Raw genomic sequence first — 25,639 nt, forward strand, 5'->3', positions numbered from 1 at the left:
CTTAAAAGTCCTGCTAGGGCCTTGTGTGTTAAGTCCCTGTTTAGCATTGTCTTTTAGAGTTTAAAAGTTTGTTAAAAGTTTGAAATTAGATTCTAGAAACAGTTTTAGATTCTTTAAAAAGTCTTCCAACTCTTAGCAAAATAATGTCTGATACAGAGATGAATGTGGTGGAACTCGACACCACACCTTACCTCCATCTTAAGATGAGGGAGCTAAGGTCTCTCTGTAATATCAAAAAAATAACCATTGGCTCCAGACCTACCAAAATTCAGCTCCAGGAGCTGTTGGCAGAGTTTGAAAAAGCCAACCCCTCTGATGATGACCTCACAGAGGAAGAAATTAGGGACTTGGAGGCCAATGTCCCTCCTCCAGTCCTAAATAGGGAGAACAGGACCCCTCAAGTCCTGTCTCCAACTGTGTTAGTCAGAAATAGTGAGTCCCTCACAGGAGGGTCCCACATTTCTGAAATCACTGAGGATGCTCTCAGTGAAGATGACCTCCTGTTAGCCAGGATGGCCAAAAGATTGGCTTTAGAGAGACAGCTCCTAGCCATAGAAAGGGAAAGACAAGAGATGGGCCTAGGACCCATCAATGGTGGCAGCAATATAAATAGGGTCAGAGATTCTCCTGACATGTTAAAAATCCCCAAAGGGATTGTGACAAAATTTGAAGATGGTGATGACATCACCAAGTGGTTCACAGCTTTTGAGAGGGCTTGTGTAACCAGAAAAGTGAACAGATCTCACTGGGGTGCTCTCCTTTGGGAAATGTTCACTGGAAAGTGTAGGGATAGACTCCTCACACTCTCTGGAAAAGATGCAGAATCTTATGACCTCATGAAGGGTACCCTGATTGAGGGCTTTGGATTCTCCACTGAGGAGTACCGGATTAGGTTCAGGGGGGCTCAAAAATCCTCGAGCCAGACCTGGGTTGACTTTGTTGACTACTCAGTGAAAACACTAGATGGTTGGATTCAAGGCAGTGGTGTAAGTAATTATGATGGGCTGTACAATTTATTTGTGAAAGAACATCTGTTAAGTAATTGTTTCAATGATAAACTGCATCAGCATCTGGTAGACCTAGGACCAATTTCTCCCCAAGAATTGGGAAAGAAGGCGGACCATTGGGTCAAGACAAGGGTGTCCAAGACTTCAACAGGGGGTGACCAAAAGAAAGGGGTCACAAAGACTCCCCAGGGGAAGGGTGATGAGACAGCCAAAACTAAAAATAGTAAAGAGTCTTCTACAGGCCCCCAAAAACCTGCACAGGAGGGTGGGCCCAGAGCCTCTTCACAAAACAATGGGTACAAGGGTAAAAACTTTGATCCCAAAAAGGCCTGGTGTCATAGCTGTAAACAGCATGGACACCAAACTGGAGACAAGGCCTGTCCCAAGAAAGGTTCCACTCCAAACTCCCATCCAGGTAACACTGGTATGGCTAGTCTCCAAGTGGGATCAACAGTGTGCCCAGAGCAAATCAGGGTCCACACTGAAGCTATTCTAGTTTCTGAGGGTGGGGTGGATTTAGCCACACTAGCTGTCTGGCCGCCTAACATGCAAAAATACAGACAGCAACTCTTAATTAATGGGACTAGAATAGAGGGCCTGAGGGATACAGGTGCCAGTGTCACCATGGTGACAGAGAAACTGGTTTCCCCTGGCCAATACCTGACTGGAAAAACTTACACAGTCACCAACGCTGACAATCAGAGAAAAGTACATCCCATGGCAATGGTTACTTTAGAATGGGGAGGGGTCAATGGCCTGAAACAGGTGGTGGTCTCCTCAAATATCCCAGTGGACTGTCTGCTTGGAAATGACCTGGAGTCCTCAGCATGGGCTGAGGTAGAACTAAAAACCCATGCAGCAATGCTGGGTATCCCTGAACTGGTGTGTGTGAAAACAAGAGCACAATGCAAGGCACAGGGTGAACAAGTAGAGCTGGAGTCTGGAAGAATGGCCCAGCCTACCAAGAGAACAGGAAAGTCAGTTGGGAAACCAACTACAACACAGCAAAAGAAAGGGAACCTCTCTTCTCAGGAAGAAGTTCTGCCCTCTGAGGGAACTGAGCCTTTGGAGCTTGAACCTTATCAGGTTGAGCTCTTAGGCCCAGGGGGACCCTCAAGGGAGGAGCTGTGTAAGGGACAAGAAACCTGTCCCTCTCTTGAAGGCCTTAGGCAGCAAGCTGCTGAAGAGTCCAAAGGCAAGAAAAATGGAACGCATAGGGTCTATTGGGAAGATGGACTCCTGTACACTGAGGCCAGAGACCCCAAACCTGGTGCCACTAGGAGAGTGGTAGTGCCTCAGCTGTTCAGAAAGTTCATCCTAACATTGGCCCATGACATTCCCCTTGCTGGACACTTGGGACAAACCAAGACGTGGGAGAGGTTAGTCAACCACTTCTACTGGCCCAATATGTCCAACATGGTTAAGGAGTTTTGCCTCTCCTGCCCCACCTGTCAAGCCAGTGGTAAGACAGGTGGGCATCCAAAGGCCCCCCTCATTCCACTTCCAGTGGTGGGGGTTCCCTTTGAAAGAGTGGGTGTGGACATAGTTGGTCCACTGGAACCTCCCACAGCCTCAGGAAATATGTATATCCTGGTAGTAGTGGATCATGCTACCAGGTATCCTGAAGCTATCCCCCTTAGGTCGACTACTGCCCCTGCAGTAGCCAAGGCCCTCATTGGTATCTTTACCAGAGTGGGTTTCCCTAAGGAGGTGGTGTCTGACAGAGGTACCAACTTCATGTCAGCATACCTAAAGCACATGTGGAATGAGTGTGGAGTGACTTATAAATTCACTACACCATACCATCCACAAACTAATGGCTTGGTTGAGAGATTCAACAAGACATTAAAAGGCATGATCATGGGGCTCCCAGAAAAGCTCAAAAGGAGATGGGATGTCCTCTTGCCATGTCTGCTTTTCGCTTACAGAGAGGTGCCACAGAAGGGAGTAGGATTCTCACCCTTTGAACTTCTGTTTGGTCATCCTGTAAGGGGACCACTTGCCCTTGTTAAAGAAGGCTGGGAGAGACCTCTCCATGAGCCTAAACAGGACATAGTGGACTATGTACTTGGCCTTCGCTCTAGAATGGCAGAGTACATGGAAAAGGCAACCAAAAACCTTGAGGCCAGCCAACAGCTCCAGAAGTTTTGGTATGACCAAAAGGCTGCACTGGTTGAGTTCCAACCAGGGCAGAAAGTCTGGGTTCTGGAGCCTGTGGCTCCCAGGGCACTCCAGGACAAATGGAGTGGCCCTTACCCAGTACTAGAGAGGAAGGGTCAGGTCACCTACTTGGTGGACCTGGGCACAAGCAGGAGCCCCAAGAGGGTGATCCATGTGAACCGCCTTAAGCTCTTCCATGACAGGGCTGATGTGAATCTGTTGATGGTAACAGATGAGGATCAGGAGGCAGAGAGTGAACCTCTCCCTGATCTTCTGTCATCAGACCCAAAAGATGGCACAGTAGATGGAGTGATCTACTCAGACACCCTCTCTGGCCAACAGCAAGCTGATTGTAGGAGAGTCCTACAACAGTTTCCTGAACTCTTCTCCTTAACCCCTGGTCAGACACACCTGTGTACCCATGATGTGGACACAGGAGACAGCATGCCTGTCAAGAACAAAATCTTTAGACAATCTGACCATGTTAAGGAAAGCATCAAGGTGGAAGTCCACAAGATGCTGGAATTGGGAGTAATTGAGCACTCTGACAGCCCCTGGGCTAGCCCAGTGGTCTTAGTCCCCAAACCTCACACCAAAGATGGAAAGAAAGAGATGAGGTTTTGTGTGGACTACAGAGGGCTCAATTCTGTCACCAAGACAGATGCCCATCCAATTCCAAGAGCTGATGAGCTCATAGACAAATTAGGTGCTGCCAAATTCTTAAGTACCTTTGACTTGACAGCAGGGTACTGGCAAATAAAAATGGCACCTGGAGCAAAAGAGAAAACAGCATTCTCCACACCTGATGGGCATTATCAGTTTACTGTTATGCCCTTTGGTTTAAAGAATGCCCCTGCCACCTTCCAAAGGTTGGTGAATCAAGTCCTTGCTGGCTTGGAGTCCTTTAGCACAGCTTATCTTGATGATATTGCTGTCTTTAGCTCCACCTGGCAGGATCACCTGGTCCACCTGAAGAAGGTTTTGAAGGCTCTGCAATCTGCAGGCCTCTCTATCAAGGCATCCAAATGCCAGATAGGGCAGGGAACTGTGGTTTACTTGGGACACCTTGTAGGTGGAGGCCAAGTTCAGCCACTCCAACCCAAGATCCAGACTATTCTGGACTGGGTAGCTCCAAAAACCCAGACTCAAGTCAGGGCATTCCTTGGCTTGACTGGGTATTACAGGAGGTTTGTGAAGGGATATGGATCCATTGTGACAGCCCTCACTGAACTCACCTCCAAGAAAATGCCCAAGAAAGTGAACTGGACTGTGGAATGCCAACAGGCCTTTGACACCCTGAAACAGGCAATGTGCTCAGCACCAGTTCTAAAAGCTCCAGATTATTCTAAGCAGTTCATTGTGCAGACTGATGCCTCTGAACATGGGATAGGGGCAGTTTTGTCCCAAACAAATGATGATGGCCTTGACCAGCCTGTTGCTTTCATTAGCAGGAGGTTACTCCCCAGGGAGCAGCGTTGGAGTGCCATTGAGAGGGAGGCCTTTGCTGTGGTTTGGTCCCTGAAGAAGCTGAGACCATACCTCTTTGGGACTCACTTCCTAGTTCAAACTGACCACAGACCTCTCAAATGGCTGATGCAAATGAAAGGTGAAAATCCTAAACTGTTGAGGTGGTCCATCTCCCTACAGGGAATGGACTTTATAGTGGAACACAGACCTGGGACTGCCCATGCCAATGCAGATGGCCTTTCCAGGTTCTTCCACTTAGAAAATGAAGACTCTCTTGGGAAAGGTTAGTCTCATCCTCTTTCATTTGGGGGGGGGTTGTGTAAGGAAATGCCTCCTTGGCATGGTTGCCCCCTGACTTTTTGCCTTTGCTGATGCTATGTTTACAATTGAAAGTGTGCTGAGGCCTGCTAACCAGGCCCCAGCACCAGTGTTCTTTCCCTAACCTGTACTTTTGTATCCACAATTGGCAGACCCTGGCATCCAGATAAGTCCCTTGTAACTGGTACTTCTAGTACCAAGGGCCCTGATGCCAAGGAAGGTCTCTAAGGGCTGCAGCATGTCTTATGCCACCCTGGAGACCTCTCACTCAGCACAGACACCCTGCTTACCAGCTTGTGTGTGCTAGTGAGGACAAAACGAGTAAGTCGACATGGCACTCCCCTCAGGGTGCCATGCCAGCCTCTCACTGCCTATGCAGTATAGGTAAGACACCCCTCTAGCAGGCCTTACAGCCCTAAGGCAGGGTGCACTATACCATAGGTGAGGGTACCAGTGCATGAGCATGGTACCCCTACAGTGTCTAAACAAAACCTTAGACGTTGTAAGTGCAGGGTAGCCATAAGAGTATATGGTCTGGGAGTTTGTCAAACACGAACTCCACAGCACCATAATGGCTACACTGAAAACTGGGAAGTTTGGTATCAAACTTCTCAGCACAATAAATGCACACTGATGCCAGTGTACATTTTATTGTAAAATACACCCCAGAGGGCACCTTAGAGGTGCCCCCTGAAACTTAACCGACTATCTGTGTAGGCTGACTAGTTTTAGCAGCCTGCCACAAACCGAGACATGTTGCTGGCCCCATGGGGAGAGTGCCTTTGTCACTCTGAGGCCAGTAACAAAGCCTGCACTGGGTGGAGATGCTAACACCTCCCCCAGGCAGGAATTGTCACACCTGGCGGTGAGCCTCAAAGGCTCACCTCCTTTGTGCCAACCCAGCAGGACACTCCAGCTAGTGGAGTTGCCCGCCCCCTCTGGCCAGGCCCCACTTTTGGCGGCAAGGCCGGAGAAAATAATGAGAAAAACAAGGAGGAGTCACTGGCCAGTCAGGACAGCCCCTAAGGTGTCCTGAGCTGAAGTGACTCTAACTTTTAGAAATCGTCCATCTTGCAGATGGAGGATTCCCCCAATAGGGTTAGGATTGTGACCCCCTCCCCTTGGGAGGAGGCACAAAGAGGGTGTACCCACCCTCAGGGCTAGTAGCCATTGGCTACTAACCCCCCAGACCTAAACACGCCCTTAAATTTAGTATTTAAGGGCTACCCTGAACCCTAGAAAATTAGATTCCTGCAACTACAAGAAGAAGGACTGCCTAGCTGAAAACCCCTGCAGAGGAAGACCAGAAGACGACAACTGCCTTGGCTCCAGAAACTCACCGGCCTGTCTCCTGCCTTCCAAAGATCCTGCTCCAGCGACGCCTTCCAAAGGGACCAGCGACCTCGACATCCTCTGAGGACTGCCCCTGCTTCGAAAAGACAAGAAACTCCCGAGGACAGCGGACCTGCTCCAAGAAAAGCTGCAACTTTGTTTCCAGCAGCTTTAAAGAACCCTGCAAGCTCCCCGCAAGAAGCGTGAGACTTGCAACACTGCACCCGGCGACCCCGACTCGGCTGGTGGCGATCCAACACCTCAGGAGGGACCCCAGGACTACTCTAAGACTGTGAGTACAAAAACCTGTCCCCCCTGAGCCCCCACAGCGCCGCCTGCAGAGGGAATCCCGAGGCTTCCCCTGACCGCGACTCTTTGAATCCTAAGTCCCGACACCTGGGAGAGACCCTGCACCCGCAGCCCCCAGGACCCGAAGGACCGGACTTTCACTGGAGGAGTGACCCCCAGGAGTCCCTCTCCCTTGACCAAGTGGAGGTTTCCCCGAGGAACCCCCCCCTTGCCTGCCGGCAGCGCTGAAGAGATCCCTAGATCTCCCATTGACTTCCATTACAAACCCGACGCTTGTTTCTACACTGCACCCGGCCGCCCCCGCGCTGCTGAGGGTGAAATTTCTGTGTGGGCTTGTGTCCCCCCCGGTGCCCTACAAAACCCCCCTGGTCTGCCCTCCGAAGACGCGGGTACTTACCTGCAAGCAGACCGGAACCGGGGCACCCCCTTCTCTCCATTCTAGCCTATGTGTTTTGGGCACCACTTTGAACTCTGCACCTGACCGGCCCTGAGCTGCTGGTGTGGTGACTTTGGGGTTGCTCTGAACCCCCAACGGTGGGCTACCTTGGACCAAGAACTAAGCCCTGTAAGTGTCTTACTTACCTGGTTAACCTAACAAATACTTACCTCCCCTAGGAACTGTGAAAATTGCACTGTGTCCACTTTTAAAACAGCTATTTGTGAATAACTTGAAAAGTATACATGCAATTTTGATGATTTGAAGTTCCTAAAGTACTTACCTGCAATACCTTTCGAATGAGATATTACATGTAGAATTTGAACCTGTGGTTCTTAAAATAAACTAAGAAAAGATATTTTTCTATATAAAAACCTATTGGCTGGATTTGTCTCTGAGTGTGTGTACCTCATTTATTGTCTATGTGTATGTACAACAAATGCTTAACACTACTCCTTGGATAAGCCTACTGCTCGACCACACTACCACAAAATAGAGCATTAGTATTATCTCTTTTTGCCACTATCTTACCTCTAAAGGGAACCCTTGGACTCTGTGCATGCTATTCCTTACTTTGAAATAGCACATACAGAGCCAACTTCCTACACCTACGATTTAAAAAAAAATTGTTTTACACATTTCATGACAAATATTCCCCTGCCGCGAAGGAACAGCAGAGGTACATTCCAGGGAGCTTAATATGAATGGCTGTTTCAGGAAATTGCCGCTAACACCTTTTGCTTCTGTTTGTTGTGTCAGCCCTTCCGCATCTTTCAGTATTTTGACTGGTCCATGTAGTAACATATTTTTTACTTTTTTCTGCACAATTTTTACTTTGCTATCTAAAAAGCCTGTGCTACGAGTATTTTTAGTGCAACGAAAGGAGCACCACGCATGGTTTTTAGTTTTCATGACCCCAGAGATCTTTTTTCAGATGTAAAAATGGTTCCTGAACGTAATAATTGGGATAGTTGGTTTGAAGTTCATAATCTAGAAAACTGCTGTCCAACTTTTGTCCATGAAGACTGAATTCCAGTAGATTTTCTGAAGAACTGCTGACCATGTAATTTAGGTACATTCCGATCGATACATTGTAAAGTGTCCTATGTGATAGTCGTGAAAATCTTAGACCCAGCTTCCCTAGAACTACCTTGGACCCCCTGTCTAGACATGTTAGCAAGAGCCTCACAGAACCTATGCTCTCATGGTTCAAGCACGTATATCTAAGTTGTTTACATGAGTATTTTTGAAGCGGCAGGATTTACATTTGCATTATTGGTTTCTGTAAAATCGTTGGTGTAAATTACGATAGGTTTTAGCCATTCCAGAAATAGAAAGAAACATATTTTCACTGTTCTTTTCTCTGAACGAACCTCTAACCTTTAGCTTCTATTCCTGTTTTTATCATTGCTCTCCTTAGTTTACCTGTTTGCATCTTTTCTTTCCAGAGTGTGTTTGCAATTACCTGGGTACTGTGCAGGAACACTGCAGTGGAGACGGTTGTCAGTGCAATCAAACTACTGGTCAGTGCCAGTGTCTTCCAAATGTGATTGGCCTGAACTGTGATCGCTGTGCACCGAACACTTGGAAATTGGCTAGTGGAACTGGTTGTGAGACATGCGCCTGTGATGCTTCTCATTCATTGGGCCCATCCTGCAATGAGGTAAATGAATATACACAATGTCAAAGTGTTTCGAAAGTGTCACTGGAAAGCCTAAAGTCATTGCATATGTTAGGTATGTTTCATGCACAGGACTGCTGGCTGTCGCAGGCCCTTTCCTGAGGACCATGGGTGCTGAGACACCACAAAACGAGCACCAATGTAGAAAATTAGATGTCAACACACTATAAATTATTGCACGTTTTTATTAAAGTAGCTTTAGGAGTTTAGTTCTTTAAGATTTATTTAAGCACATGTTGACAGCCAACTAGCATCACTCTCACCTACAGTGGGTTTCATCGTCATATGTATGTATGTATTATGTTGTGAGTCCTGCCTGGGATGCATCTCTTGCTGAATCTGTTTAATGATTGAGGATGAGCTGCACTCGGCACCTACGAATCTGAGTGGAGCAGCCCTTCAAAAGAGAGATGCCAAACATACATGCACAGAATGGATAGGTGGGTCTCTAATCGTTTGAAATAGCTAAAACCTCTTCTTTAAAATACAAAGTTGAAATCTTTTTGCATATTTAGATTATAACTTGTATGTTAACATAATAGCCGGTAAATCATGAGATTGCCAGTTGCTAAGCACTGGTAATTGTGCAACTTAAATCCTTTTCTGGATTCACATGCTGTGCATCGCATCTACTTACTAGCCAGATTCCCGTCTTGTCTTACTTCTCCTTTCTCTGTATTTTTTGTTGTTGTTGTGGGTGTCATTGACCACCAATTGGTGGTAAGTCGATATCCTGTGTAACGTCGGATGTGCACCCTGGAAGTTCCTTTAGATTCTTTTTTTCTGCCATTGAGTCTTGAAGTACTGCAGATGAGCTCTGAAGTTTTTCTTCAGTCATTGAAAAGCACCAAGGTTTTTTCAGTTTTTTTCCACCAAGAAACACAGAAGATCGCCAGGAAGAACAACACTCAAAGGCTAGAAACAGGGAACCTTCCTAACCCCAACAGGTACCCCACCGGCTAACACATGTGGGCAGAGACTGCAGAGACATGGAGAACACCCATTTAACTTTTGTCCCAACTGCCATCACATGTTAGCACAGAGCGACCCCAACGAGGTGTGCAATTTGTGGGTCATGAAAGACCGAAGCGTCAAGGACTGAGAGGCCTCCACAGAATTCGTCCTGAATACCTTGAAGGCATGACTGAAACAACTGGCACACCAGGCCATGGCCAATGCCCAAAGAAACCAGGAATCCCTCAAGGACCTAGGCCTCTCCAGTGAAGAGGACGAGGGGAACCGTCAGAGGGAGAAGTCTGAGATCAAAGAGCATGCTATTGCTGCTTAGTGGATGGAGGACGCAATAAGAGCTTCCTCCCCTACACACTGATGCCATCCCAGAAAGCAAACCTCTATCTGCCTATCCTTCCTAGCATCCTGCACCACAGTAAAAATAATTTCAGGGAATCAGTCACGGCAAGGGCTGGTACTCTTTGAGTGTAGGAAAACAAACACTTCACACAAGACCCCCAGTACATTAGGGGTAATGTACCATCAGACTCCATCATAGTGGCACCCGCCAGAAAGAGAAACAATGTGCCACATTAAACTGGTCACCACCTGAAAAAGAGGGCAAAAGAATGGATCTGGTGGGAAAGAAGATGAAAAGTGAAGCATACATGCAGTAGAGAATTGCAAATTTGAATGCACTTCTCACACAGCCACCAACATGGGAGGAGATGGAAGGCCTCATGCAACACCTTACAAAGGATTTTAAAGACAGGGACAAGGCAATACTCCAGGAGGTTGAGAACATTGCCAACTCCTGCAAGTCGGCATTGGATGCAGTAGACAGTGCAATCAGACAGATGTGCACTGGTACCACCATCAGGAGGCAGTCATCGCTGAGCATCTCTAGATTCAAGGCAGAGGTGCAGGCATCATTGATCAACATGCCTTTCACAGACAAGGCACTATAGCAGATAAAGGAGGACAACCAGATTGCCAATCCTCAGGCTTTGCAGTTCAGGGGATTCTTCAGGAGGAGAGTAGGGATGCCCAAAAGGAGGCCAGTATGCAGAGGAGGATTATCACCAGACCTATAAGAGCAACAAAAAGGCTTCAACCGACAAGTCACACACCAGCCCAGCCAAGAACAGTGGCAGCACCAAGAGAAGCAGCCTTTTTGGGGAAACCAAGTGATGGAGGCCAGCCCACAATAGTGGGGTGGCAGGCAATCAAGGGAATCGCTATGGCTGCAACCCCACCACATAACACCGTGGGGGAAGAATAGGAAGTTTCCTCTCGGATTAAAGGTCAATTACCCCAGGCAACTGGGTTTTAAACATAATATGACATGGTTACTGTAGGAAGTTGGCTCTGTATGCACTATTTCAAAGTAAGGAATAGTATGCACAGAGTCCAAGGGTTCCCCTTAGAGGTAAGATAGTGGCAAAAAGAGATAATACTAATGCTCTATTTTGTGGTAGTGTGGTCGAGCAGTAGGCTTATCAAAGGAGTAGTGTTAAGCATTTGTTGTACATACACACAGGCAATAAATGAGGAACACACACTCAGAGACAAATCCAGCCAATAGGTTTTGTTATAGAAAAATATATTTTCTTAGTTTATTTTAAGAACCACAGGTTAAAATTCTACATGTAATACTTTGCATGAAAGGTATTGCAGGTATGTACTTTAGGAACTTTGAATAATCACAATAGCATATATACTTTTCAAATAAAACACATATAGCTATTTTAAAACTAGACACAGTGCAATTTTCAACAGTTCCTGGGGGAGGTAAGTATTTGTTAGTTTTTGTAGGTAAGTAAACCACCTACGGGGTTCAAGTTTGGGTCCAAGGTAGCCCACCGTTGGGGGTTCAGAGCAACCCCAAAGTTACTGTAAGGAAATGCCTCCTTGGCATGGTTACCCCCTGACGTTTTGTCTTTGCTGATGCTATGTTTTGAATTGAAAGTGTGCTGAGGCCTGCTAACCAGGCCCCATCACCAGTGTTCTTTCCCTAACCTGTACTTTTGTATCCACAGTTGGCACACCCTGGCATCCAGGTAAGTCCCTTGTAACTGGTAACTCTGGTACCAAGGGCCCTGATGCCAGGGAAGGTCTCTAAGGGCTGCAGCATGTCTTATGCCACCCTGGAGACCCCTCACTCAGCACAGACACACTGCTTGCCAGCTTGTGTGTGCTGGTGAGAACAAAACGAGTAAGTCGACATGGCACTCCCCTCAGGGTGCCATGCCAGCCTCTCACTGCCTATGCAAGTATAGATAAGTCACCCCTCTAGCAGGCCTTGCAGCCCTAAGGCAGGGTGCACTATACCATAGGTGAGGGCACCAGTGCATGAGCACTGTGCCCCTACAGTGTCTAAGCCAAACCTTAGACATTGTAAGTGCAGGGTAGCCATAAGAGTATATGGTCTGGGAGTCTGTCAAACACGAACTCCACAGCACCATAATGGCTACACTGAAAACTGGGAAGTTTGGTATCAAACTTCTCAGCACAATAAATGCACACTGATGCCAGTGTACATTTTATTGTGAAACACACCCCAGAGGGCACCTTAGAGGTGCCCCCTGAAACTGTATCCAACTATCTGTGTAGGCTGACTGGTTCCAGCAGCCTGCCACACTAGAGACATGTTGCTGGCCCCATGGGGAGAGTGCCTTTGTCACTCTAAGGCCAGTAACAAAGCCTGCACTGGGTGGAGATGCTAACACCTCCCCCAGGCAGGAGCTGTGCGGTGAGCCTCAAAGGCTCACCCCTTTGTTCCAGCACCGCAGGACACTCCAGCTAGTGGAGTTGCCCGCCCCCTCCGGCCACGGCCCCCACTTTTGGCGGCAAGGTCGGAGAAAATAATGAGAATAACAAGGAGGAGTCACTGACCAGTCAGGACAGCCCCTAAGGTGTCCTGAGCTGAAGTGACTCTAACTTTTAGAAATCCTCCATCTTGCAGATGGAGGATTCCCCCAATAGGGATAGGTATGTGACCCCCTCCCCTTGGGAGGAGGCACAAAGAGGGTGTACCCACCCTCAGGGCTAGTAGCCATTGGCTACTAACCCCCCAGACCTAAACACGCCCTTAAATTTAGTATTTAAGGGCTCCCCTGAACCTAAGAATTTAGATTCCTGCAACTACAAGAAGAAGAGGACTGCTGAGCTGAAAGACCCCTGCAGAAGAAGAACAGAAGACACCAACTGCTTTGGCCCCAGACCTACCGGCCTGTCTCCTGCCTTCTAAAGAAACCTGCTCCAGCGACGCTTTCCCCAGGACCAGCGACCTCTGAATCCTCAGAGGACTGCCCTGCTTCAAGAAAGACAAGAAACTCCCGAGGACAGCGGCACTGCTCCAAAAAGACTGCAACTTTTTTACAGAGGAGCAGATTTAAAGACCCCTGCAAATCCCCGCAAGAAGCGTGAGACTTGCAACACTGCACCCGGCGACCCCGACTCGACTGGTGGAGAACCAACACCTCAGGGAGGACCCTCCGGCGACTCCGAGACGTGAGTAACCAAAGTTGTCCCCCCTGAGCCCCCACAGCGACGCCTGCAGAGGGAACCCCGAGGCTCCCCCTGACCGCGACTGCCTGACTCTAAAGTCCCGACGGCTGGAAAAGACCCTGCACCGCAGCCCCCAGCACCTGAAGGAACGGAACTTCAGTGCAGGAGTGACCCCCAGGAGGCCCTCTCCCTTGCCTAGGTGGTGGCTACCCCGAGGAGCCCCCCCCTTGCCTGCCTGCACCACTGAAGAGACCCCTTGGTCTCCCATTGACTCCCTTTGGAAACCCGACGCCAGTTTACACACTGCACCCGGCTGCCCCCGCGCTGCTGAGGGTGTACTTTTTGTGTGGACTTGTGTGTCCCCTGGTGCCCTACAAAACCCCCCTGGTCTGCCCTCCGAAGACGCAGGTACTTACCTGCTGGCAGACTGGAACCGGGGCACCCCCTTTTCTCCATTGAAGCCTATGTGTTTTGGGCACCTCTTTGACCTCTGCACCTGACCGGCCCTGAGCTGCTGGTGTGGTAACTTTGGGGTTGCTCTGAACCCCCAACGGTGGGCTACCTTGGACCCAAAACTGAACCCTGTAGGTGGGTTACTTACCTGCAAAACCTAACAATACTTTACCTCCCCAGGAACTGTGAAAATTGCAATGTGTCCACTTTTAAAACAGCTATTTGTGTTTTATGTGAAAAGTATATATGCTACTGTAATTATTCAAAGTTCCTAAAGTACTTACCTGCAATACCTTTCAAATGAGATATTACTTGTAGAATTTGAACCTGTGGTTCTTAAAATCAACTAAGAAAATATATTTTTCTATAACAAAAACCTATTGGCTGGATTTGTCTCTGAGTGTGTGTTCCTCATTTATTGCCTGTGTGTATGTACAACAAATGCTTAACACTACTCCTTTGATAAGCCTACTGCTCGACCACACTACCACAAAATAGAGCATTAGTATTATCTCTTTTTGCCACTATCTTACCTCTGAGGGGAACCCTTGGACTCTGTGCATGCTATTCCTTACTTTGAAATAGCACATACAGAGCCAACTTCCTACAGTTACCACACCAGCAGCTCAGGGCCGGTCAGGTGCAGAGTTCAAAGTGGTGCCCAAAACGCATAGGCTTCAATGGAGAAGGGGGTGCCCCGGTTCCAGTCTGCCAGCAGGTAAGTACCCGCGTCTTCGGAGGGCAGACCAGGGGGGTTTTGTAGGGCACCGGGGGGGACACAAGTTAGCACAGGAAGTACAACCTCAGCAGCACGTGGGCGGCCGGGTGCAGTGTGCAAACACACGTAGGGTTTTCAATTGGAATCAATGGGAGACCAAGGGGTCTCTTCAGCGATGCAGGCAAGGGTGGGGCTCCTCGGGGTAGCCACCACCTGGGCAAGGGAGAGGGCCTCCTGGGGGTCACTCCTGCACTGGAGTTCCGATCCTTCAGGTCCTGGGGGCTGCGGGTGCAGGGTCTTTTCCAGGCGTCGGGATCTGAGAGTCAGCCAGTCGTGGTCAGGGGGAGCCTCGGGATTCCCTCTGCAGGCGTCGCTGTGGGGGCTCAGGGGGGACAACTTTGGTTACTCACAGTCTCGGAGTCGTCGGGGAGTCCTCCCTGAAGTGTTTTATCCACAAGTCGAGCCGGGGGCGTTGGGTGCTGAGTTGCAAGTCTCACTCTTCTGGCGGGAAACGCAGTCTTTTTAAAGTTGCTCCTTTGGAAACAAAGTTGCAGTCTTGGGTGAACAGGGTCGCTGTTCTCGGGAGTTTCTTGGTCCTTTTAGAGCAGGGCAGTCCTCTGAGGATTCAGAGGTCTCTGGTCCTGGGGAAAGCATCGCTGGAGCAGTTTTCTTCCGAAGGGCGGAGACAGGCCGGTAGAGCTGGGGCCAAAGCAGTTGGTGTCTCCGTCTTCTCTGCAGGGTTTTTCAGCTCAGCAGTCCTCTTCTTCTTAGGTTGCAGGAATCTGAGTTCCTAGGTTCAGGGGAGCCCTTAAATACTAAATTTAAGGGCGTGTTTAGGTCTGGGGGGTTAGTAGCCAATGGCTACTAGCCCTGAGGGTGGGTACATCCTCTTTGTGCCTCCTCCCAATGGGAGGGGGTCACATTCCTATCCCTATTGGGGGAATCCTCCATCTGCAAGATGGAGGATTTCTAAAAGTTAGTCACCTCAGCTCAGGCCACCTTAGGGGCTGTCCTGACTGGCCAGTGACTCCTTGTTATTCTCATTATTTCCTCCGGCCTTGCCGCCAAAAGTGGGGCCGTGGCCGGAGGGGGCGGGCAACTCCACTAGCTGGAATGCCCAGTGGTGCTGGAACAAAGGGGGTGAGCCTTTGAGGCGCACCGCCAGGTGTTACAGCTCCTGCCTGGGGGACGTGATAGCATCTCCACCCAGTGCAGGCTTTGTTACTAGCCACAGAGTGACAAAGGCACTCTCCCCATGTGGCCAGCAACATGTCTCGAGTGTGGCAGGCTGCTAAAACCAGTCAGCCTACACGGGTAGTTGGTTAAGGTTTCAGGGGGCACCTCTAAGGTGCCCTCTGGGGTGTATTTTACAATAAAATGTACACTGGCATCAGTGTGCTTTTATTGTGCTGAGAAGTTTGATACCAAACTTCCCAGTTTTCAGTGTAGCCATTATGGAGCTGTGGAGTCCGTGGTTGACAGACTCCCAGACCATATACTCTTATGGCTACCCTGCACTTACAATGTCTAAGGTTTTGCTTAGACACTGTAGGGGCACAGTGCTCATGCACTGGTACCCTCACCTATGGTATAGTGCACCCTGCCTTAGGGCTGTAAGGCCTGCTAGAGGGGTGACTTATCTATACTGCATAGGCAGTGTGAGGTTGGCATGGCACCCTGAGGGGAGTGCCATGTCGACTTACTCGTTTTGTCCTCACCAGCACACACAAGCTGGCAAGCAGTGTGTCTGTGCTGAGTGAGGGGTCCCCAGGGTGGCATAAGATATGCTGCAGTCCTTAGAGACCTTCCCTGGCATCAGGGCCCTTGGTACCAGGGGTACCAGTTACAAGGGACTTACCTGGATGCCAGGGTGTGCCAATTGTGAAAACAAAAGTACAGGTTAGGGAAAGAACACTGGTGCTGGGGCCTGGTTAGCAGGCCTCAGCACACTTTCAAATGAAAACATAGCATCAGCAAAGGCAAAAAGTCAGGGGGTAACCATGCCAAGGATGCATTTCCTTACAGTTACTGCATAGAGCTTCCAAGACATTGCCTCCTGTTCCCCGACCCGAACCCCCCCCCCCCAATAGCAAATTTCACTAAGGGAACAAGAACTCATACAATTGCAGCAGGAGGTCAAAGCAAGCCACAGAAAGAGTCCCCCCCCTACTTCCCAAGGACGACAGGAAGAGTTATCTACTCGGCGTCCTTCCTAGCACCACAACAAGACTTAAAACTGAGACCAATCCTAGACCTTAGATACATAAGCAGGTTAGGTTATGTTATGTTAAGGTTGCTTATCAAGCGCAAACAAATCACCCAAAATAGGGTCTCTCAGCGCTGTTACATTTCTACAGGTTTCGATGCAGGAGTATTACACTAGGTAAATAAATTTAGTTGAGGTTAAAAAGCAATGTTTTGAGCTATGTTTTAAACCATTTGAAGTAAGTACATGCACAAAATGTAACAGAAGCTTATTCCAATGCGGAGGGGCCAGAAATAAAAATGAACGACCCCCATGTCTGGTGCTATGGATGCGTTGTGGCTGCAGCAGCAGTTTACCACTGGATCTGAGACTCTGAGTGGGAGCATACAGCTGCAATTTGCTCTGCAGATAAAGAGGCCCACTTCCATGCAAAGATTTATGTGCAAGGCAAAGGAGTTTAAGCAGAGAGCACTTTTTTATAGGCCGCCAATGAAGAGTACTAAGAATGGGTTCAGAAGGTGATCGAGACGAAAGGTTACATATTAGATGTTCCACAGTATTTTGGACCACCTGAAGTTAGAAGACAGGCCTTCATTAATACATTACCGTAGTCCAGGCGACCAACCATGAGAGCCTGAATAAACAACTTTCTTGACTGAAGAGCCATATGATATAATATAAACACAACATTTCAAGATTACTAGTCTACAAGAAGTGATCTTACTCCTAAGGAAGGGAGAATACATGGCCACCATAGACCTAAAGGATGCCTACCTCCACATGCCACTGAACCAAAGACACAAGTGGTGCCACAGGTTCATCTTAGTAAAGATATACTACCAAATCAGAGTGCTACCTTTCAGCATTAAATCGGCATAGAGTGTTCACAAAATGCTTAGCAGCAGTATCTGCACACCTGGAAAGATATAGTATACACATCTACCCATACCTGGATGACTGGCTGGTAAAGGAAAGCTCCAAAAGTGCCATCAAGACATACAAATTGTCATCACCACACTACAACAGCTTGGCTTCAACTAAAACATGAAAAATCATCTCACCCAGAACAGGTGACGTTTTCCTGGGAGCCACACTGGACTTGAGGGCGGCACACACATGCCGAGCTCCTAAAAGGATGAAAGCAATAACTGAGGAAGCTCTCCTGGCAGGGTCAGTCTCGGACAGTAAGGACTGCCATGAAATTAAAAGGGATGATGGAATTCTCCAATGCCCTCGTACCGCAAGAAAGACTGCATATGCAACCCATACGGGAATTACTCTGCAACAAATGGTCACAAGCCACAGGGACCTGGGAGGATCTAGTAGTTGTCACTGCAATGGCTCAGAAGGAGAGAGAATGGTGGAACCCAGTGAGAATGGGGATCGGGAGATACTTCAGATTTCCATCTCACAGGGTGGTCATAGCAACAGACACATCCCACAAGGCTGGGAAGCGCACATTGAGTCATGCATTCCATTAGTACCATTTGCCATATTACGTATGAGGCCCATACAGGAGTGTTTCATGAACCACTGGTCATAGGTGACAAATGATTAGATTATTTACTGGTTGTTAAAAACATGTTGCACAAAGAGTTTGCAATGCTGGACAATAGAAAACATAACAATAGGCATTGTCTTCAGACAATCACCAGAGTGACCATGACATACATAGGGTAAAGAGCACACATGGGGACCTCAGGATCAGAGGACAATAGACCTCAGAAGAAGCAGTAGCAGTAGACTACATAATTGTTCTGGACTTGAAGGAACAGACTACAACAGAAAGGATCGAACAACCATTAATTAGTTTTATGGAACTACTAGCCTCCAAAGTATATGACTCCGATTTAATTACACTTGTCAGCCATAGTTTCATTCTTCCGGGGGGGCCTGAGGGAAATCATTTTACCACACAGTTGATTAAAAGGTTCATAGAAGGAACAAAGGGAATATGCCTTCAAAGGTACAGTCTTAACTTTCAATCAACAAATGAATACCAGTGTGGCCGAAAGGGATCGGACCATTCACTCCAGAGGGTCTGGAAAATTTTTTATGGGAGGGGGGAAATAAGGGAGAAGAATGTCCCCGAAAGGGTGAATCGGGGATACACACTCCCTTTCTCAACTTAGTATCAAAATAGAGTATCCCTAAGCCCTACAATAAACGATGATACCATTGGTATCACCAGCTCGTCTGGTGTCGTCCCTATCCAGAAAAGATTTATTTTCTTTTTTAAGTGACCCTCAACCACTCTAGTAGTGGCATGCTTTACCATTGGGCCTAGCCGAGCTCTTAAAAGCAGGGGTGGGCTCTACCAACTTGAGCGGGAGCTCTTATGAAGGTCCTTCCCAGAGTTATAAAGATAAAAATTCCTTATTGTTCGTAAAGATTACCCTTTATTTAGAGTGACAATAGGTATGATTTAAAAACACAACACAAAAAGGGTTAATATGTCAATATGTTTCAGCCATTGCGAAGGCCATTAAGGTCCTCGGATTTCATCAGGACGTATATCTCAAGTGTGGCCCTGGTTAGTTGAAACAGCTTATTAACTTATTAGTTGTTTCAACTAACTGGGGCCACATGGGATCCAAATTTGGATATTTCATAGAATAGGTAAAGACTCCACATGTAAGGAGACCAAGGCACACTCAATGGTAGAAACATCTCACCTAATCAAAGAAGTAGAGGAATTATTGGTGGAAAAAAGCAATAGAAAGCGTGTCCAAGAAAAAGATCAACCATATTTCTTAATTCCAAAACAAGATGGAAACCTATGGGCAATTCTACACCTAAGGTTCATAAACAAATTTACACAGACACAAAAATTCAAAATGACAACTCTAGAAGAGGTCATTCTGCAGATGCAAGTGGGAGACTACCTGGCAACAAGAGAACTAAAGGATGCATAGTTGTACATCCCAATAAATCACAAACACAAATAAATGTGTCTTTTGTAGTGAACAACACACATTACCAAGTACTGGCTTTCAAAATTGGCACCAAGAATTTTCACAAAATGCCTGGCTGCAGTAGTCGCATATCTGAAAAGGCAAGAAATACATATATATCCATACCTAGACAACTGGCTAATAAGAGCAAACTCTTCAAGTAAATGCAAAACAGATATACAGAAGTTGATATATCTACACTATTCAAGCTAAGATTTTCAATAAATACAGAAAAATCTTCAATAAAGCCAGAACAGGAAAAGATCTTTCCAGGAGCAAGACTCACACTATAAAAGTGAAGGCTTATCCCTTCAATCAAATCTATACCACAAGAAGCTCACAGATACCGTGACAGTCTGACACTCAAGACTGTGAGGAAGACGATGGGAAAAACGGCATCTTGAATACCTCCCACCACACATGAGACCAATCCAGGAATGCCTACAAGCACAATGGTCACAAGCCACAAGGAGTTTCATAGATCTAGTGGTTCTCAGACAAAAAATACAGGAAGAGATAACGCGGTGGGACTGAGTGCATTTAACAGTGGGAAGACCTTTTACATAACCAACTCCAACAGTGACCATTACTACAGATGCCTCACATATGCTTTGGGGAGCACATATAGGCTCTCTCAAAGGCAGGGGTGTTTGGAAGGATCAAGAAGCAATACATCATATCAATGTTTGAAGCCAAAAACAGTGTTCTGACCCAAACAGACAATACCACAACAGTGTTTTATATCAACAAACCGGGAGGAAAACAATAATTTGTTCTATCAAAGCAAGCACAGGAAATCTGGAAGTGGGCACAACAGATGAAAATACACTTAACAGAGATTCATCTCTATAGGAAAGTACCCTATTTCTTAGCATGGTTACCCCCATTTTCTGCCTTTTGTCAGTGTGTTTGACTGTGTCCACTGGGATCCTACTAACCAGGACCCCAGTGGTTATGTTCTCTCCCTTAAAACTTGTTAACTGTACCTTTTTCTCCCCACATTTGGCATATCGGTCCCCGCATTTAAGTCCCTAGTGTATGGTACCCAGGGTATTGAGGTACCAGGGAATGGGCTGCAGCATGCATTATTCCACCCATGGGGAGCCCATGCAAAATGTTCTGCAGGACTGCCATTTCAGTATGCATGAAATAATGCATGCACCCTTATCAGTATAGGTCACTGCAAGTCGCCCCTATGGCAGTCCCTTCTAGCCCAGAGGGCAGGGTGCATGTACCTGTGTGTGAGGGCACTCCTGCACTCGCAGAGGTCCCCCACGAACTCCAGTTCCATTTTCCTAGACTTCATGAGGTTGGGGACCCAATTTTGTGTGTACTGGACATGGGTCACTATGTCGTAGTTTGGACTCTTTCTCTGGGCAAGACTGCTGATTTAAGGATGACAGTACTTAAGTTTGTTAGGTGACTATGCCTATCCTACAACAAGTCGCAACTGTCGTCCCAATCCTTCCGGCTCACTAGCAGCACCTCACCAAAAACAATCCCAATAGTAAAAGGTGATTTGTGGCAGCCTTTATGCATGGACTCAAGAACAAGACATCTCAGGGAGTGTTGTGGTTAAACAGAGATTACCCCTTTCTCACAGATACATTATGTCTCAACCAAACACAGGCAATAACGAAGATGCAGTAAAGTTTAAATAGTTTTTATTAAACACAACTGCAATTTACGATATTTTGCAGGGGCTGCGATGATTAGGATAATGAACAGTGCAAGAAACAGAATTGTGAAGAAGAGAGTCATTATTACAAAGACCCCCACCCTCTTGCAATAGCATGTAATAGACATAAGAGGTGTAATATGCCCTAATACCCTAACATGATAGGCCTAACCTCCTACTTAAAGGAGAGCTGGGTTTGTTAAACCTAATCTGCCAATGCCATGTCCTTGAGAGGAGCCCCCAACCCTCGTTACCTTGGAATGAGGTCTCTATCTCAGACTCCGCTGGGACACGAAGACTGGGTCAGCGTCAAGACGACATGCAGCATCGATATCAGCGATGGTGGTGATGCCCTCTGGTTGGAATCCCTCTGATTATCTGTCTAAAGTGTGATGTATTTATACAGATCTACCAGGACCCCTGACGTAGGTGTGTTCCCAAACAGTAGATAACAGACATGCTTGGGGCGGCAATTATTATAAACAAATCCCCCGAAAGTATAGAGAGGGAAAGTCCCTAAGTGTGAACACCTACTGTTTGTTGTCTTTGTCACTTGATCTTGACGCCTTAGCGCGGTGGCACTGATAATGCAAAGCATAACAAGTGGCCTAACTACAGGGAGTGCAGAATTATTAGGCAAGTTGTATTTTTGAGGATTGATTTTATTATTGAACAACAACCATGTTCTCAATGAACCCAAAAAACTCATTAATATCAAAGCTGAATATTTTTGGAAGTAGTTTTTAGTTTGTTTTTAGTTTTAGCTATGTTAGGGGGATATCTGTGTGTGCAGGTGACTATTACTGTGCATAATTATTAGGCAACTTAACAAAAAAAAATATATACCCATTTCAATTATTTATTATTACCAGTGAAACCAATATAACATCTCAACATTCACAAATATACATTTCTGACATTCAAAAACAAAACAAAAACAAATCAGTGACCAATATAGCCACCTTTCTTTGCAAGGACACTCAAAAGCCTGCCATCCATGGATTCTGTCAGTGTTTTGATCTGTTCACCATCAACATTGCGTGCAGCAGCAACCACAGCCTCCCAGACACTGTTCAGAGAGGTGTACTGTTTTCCCTCCTTGTAAATCTCACATTTGATGATGGACCACAGGTTCTCAATGGGGTTCAGATCAGGTGAACAAGGAGGCCATGTCATTAGATTTCCTTCTTTTATACCCTTTCTTGCCAGCCACGCTGTGGAGTACTTGGACGCGTGTGATGGAGCATTGTCCTGCATGAAAATCATGTTTTTCTTGAAGGATGCAGACTTCTTCCTGTACCACTGCTTGAAGAAGGTGTCTTCCAGGAACTGGCAGTAGGACTGGGAGTTGAGCTTGACTCCATCCTCAACCCGAAAAGGCCCCACAAGCTCATCTTTGATGATACCAGCCCAAACCAGTACTCCACCTCCACCTTGCTGGCGTCTGAGTCGGACTGGAGCTCTCTGCCCTTTACCAATCCAGCCACGGGCCCATCCATCTGGCCCATCAAGACTCACTCTCATTTCATCAGTCCATAAAACCTTAGAAAAATCAGTCTTGAGATATTTCTTGGCCCAGTCTTGACGTTTCAGCTTGTGTGTCTTGTTCAGTGGTGGTCGTCTTTCAGCCTTTCTTACCTTGGCCATGTCTCTGAGTATTGCACACCTTGTGCTTTTGGGCACTCCAGTGATGTTGCAGCTCTGAAATATGGCCAAACTGGTGGCAATTGGCATCGTGGCAGCTGCACGCTTGACTTTTCTCAGTTCATGGGCAGTTATTTTGTGCCTTGGTTTTTCCACACGCTTCTTGCGACCCTGTTGACTATTTTGAATGAAACGCTTGATTGTTCGATGATCACGCTTCAGAAGCTTTGCAATTTTAAGAGTGCTGCATCCCTCTGCAAGATATCTCACTATTTTTGACTTTTCTGAGCCTGTCAAGTCCTTCTTTTGACCCATTTTGCCAAAGGAAAGGAATTTGCCTAATAATTATGCACACCTGATATAGGGTGTTGATGTCATTAGACCACACCCCTTCTCATTACAGAGATGCACATCACCTAATATGCTTAATTGGTAGTAGGCTTTCGAGCCTATACAGCTTGGAGTAAGACAACATGCATAAAGAGGATGATGTGGTCAAAATACTCATTTGCCTAATAATTCTGCACTCCCTGTATAAACAAGGCAGCCATCTTATATGAATTAAATAATTAAATGGGCTAAGACAGAGCAAGCTAAGTAGGTAAAAAGTCACTAGGTGACGGGGGCACGAGTCTGCAAGCCAAAGGCTAAGCTAACTCCGGTTATCCCATTAAAACAAACTAGGATTCACTACAGCTACCTATGTCCAGCTTCATTATGGTAACTCCTAACCTAGGCATGTTTGGCATCAACATGTCGGAATCATACCCCAATACTGTGGCAAGCATTGTAAGTATGATCCCATGAACTCTGGCAGCTCCTTAGAGGATCCCCAGCATTGTTACCACCAGCCTTCTAGGTTTTTCCAGGCAGCCCAATGTGCTTCCACCCCTACTGGGTTTCTTCCTTCCTGCTCTTGATCTGATCAAGCTCAGGAAGGCATAACCAAGGATGTCCTTTGGGAGAGAGAGGTAACACCCTCTCCCTTTGGAAATAGGTGTGACTGGCTTTGGAGTGGTAGCCTCCCCAAGCCACTGGTGTGCTTTGAAGGGCACATTTGGTGCCCTCCATGCATAAACCAGTCCACACTAGTTCTGGGACCCCCAGTCCCTGCTCTGGCATGAAACTGGACTATGGAAAGGGGAGTGACCACTCCCCTGTCCATCACCACCCCGGGGGTGGTACCTAGAGCTCCTCCAGAGAGTCCCTGGTGTAGGAAGCTGTCTCTGCATACTATATCTCATTTTGATATAGTATATACAGAGTCCAGGGGTTCCCCAGGGGCTTAACAGAGGCTAAAGTAGATAATATTAATGCTCTCTTTTGTGGTAGTGTGGTCTAACAGTTAGGCGTATCAGAGGGTAGTGCAAAGCATTTGTTGTACACACACAGTCAATAGAAGAAGCACACACTCCATGACTTAGCTCCAGACCAATGGTTTTTATATAGCAAAAATATATTTTCTTAACGTTATTTCTAGAGCCACAAGATTCAAGTCGCAGGTAAGTACTTCAATAGATTCGTATTTCACACATATATCAATAGTACTTTTTTGAAATTGATAAGTTATACAGTTTTTGAAGTATTGGCAATTATCTGTTTTAAAAGTTGACAGTGCAATTTTCAGAAACAGTTCTGGGGAAAGAAATGTTAGTACGATATACAGGTAAGTACTTGACTTACACTTCCAGGGCAGGGGTTTAGGAAGTCCACAGGTTGGGGTTCAAGCTAACCCTAAACATCCAACAACACGCGGCCGGCCGGGTGCAGAGGTCAAAATTGAGGCAAATTTAAAATGGGCTCCCATGGAGACTGGGGGCACTCGGAATCAGGCCTGGCTGCAGGTAAGTACCCGCAACTTCGGAGGGCAGACCTAATGGATTTAGAGGAGCACTGTGGGGGCCACACGTAGGCACAGAACAAACACTTTCAGGGGCACTGGGGCGGCCAGGTGCAGGATACAAACAGGGCGTCAGGTTTCCAATGATTTTCTATGAGGGGACCCTGGGGGTCACTCATATGCTGCAGGCAAGGTATAGGGGGTCGACTTGGACAAACCGCAGGCTGGACAGGGAGGATGGCCACCTGCTGAACTTAGCTGCACTGGAGGTCAGGTTCTCCAAGGCCTGGGGCTGCGGGTACAGTGGTCTTTTAGGCGTCAGATATCTTCGTCCGGAGCTTTTGCGGTCAGCGGGGTCCTCGTGATTCCCTCGTCAGGTGTCATGGAGGTGTGGAGAGGTCAAAGCAGAGTGGGCACTAGCTCACTGTTGCCTGGGGACTCTCTCTCTAGCTGGTTGAGCCACCTGGTCACCGGCCACAGGCATCTGGTGTAGAGTGGTCAGGACTCGAGGATCAGGGGAGGCTCTGGAGTCCCTTGGTGTAGTTTCCCTATGGACAGGGCCGCTGTCCTCTGGGGTTCTTTGTCCTTTGGGATGCAGGGCAGTCCTCTGGAGCTTGGCAGAGGTCGCTGGTCCTGCTGGAAGGGTCACTTTCTTGTTGCAGGTTCTTTGAAGCAGGAGACAGGCCGGTAGGGTTGGGGCAGAGTCGGTTTGCGTCTTCATTCTTCTCTGCTGGAGGTTCAGCTTAGCGGTCTTCTTTCTTGTCAGGAATCTGGTGAGCTGGGTTCAGGGAGGCCCTAAAATCCTGGATTTAGGGGTGTTTCAGGAGTCAGAGGGCAGTAGTCAATGGCTACTGTCCCTGAGGGTGGCTACACCCTTCATATGTCCACTCCCTTTGGGGATGGGGCACAAACCTAACTCTATTGGTCCCTGTCCTCCAAACCAAGATGGAGGATTCTGCAGGAAGGGGGTCACCT

The 25,639-nt window shown here is 47.3% G+C and overlaps 1 protein-coding gene across 2 annotated transcripts in view; it reads left to right on the plus strand.

The window, feature by feature from the left end:
* The window catches only part of LAMB1 (laminin subunit beta 1), a 728,031-nt gene that overhangs the window by 457,174 nt on the left and 245,218 nt on the right, over positions 1-25,639 (plus strand). For both annotated transcript variants that reach the window (XM_069229822.1, XM_069229821.1), the window contains one exon: positions 8,478-8,692. In XM_069229822.1, the coding sequence (XP_069085923.1) occupies positions 8,478-8,692 (215 nt within the window). The remainder of the gene's footprint in view (positions 1-8,477; positions 8,693-25,639) is intronic.

Source organism: Pleurodeles waltl, chromosome 4_1 (genome assembly GCF_031143425.1).
Source record: "Pleurodeles waltl isolate 20211129_DDA chromosome 4_1, aPleWal1.hap1.20221129, whole genome shotgun sequence".
Lineage (NCBI taxonomy): Eukaryota > Metazoa > Chordata > Amphibia > Caudata > Salamandridae > Pleurodeles > Pleurodeles waltl.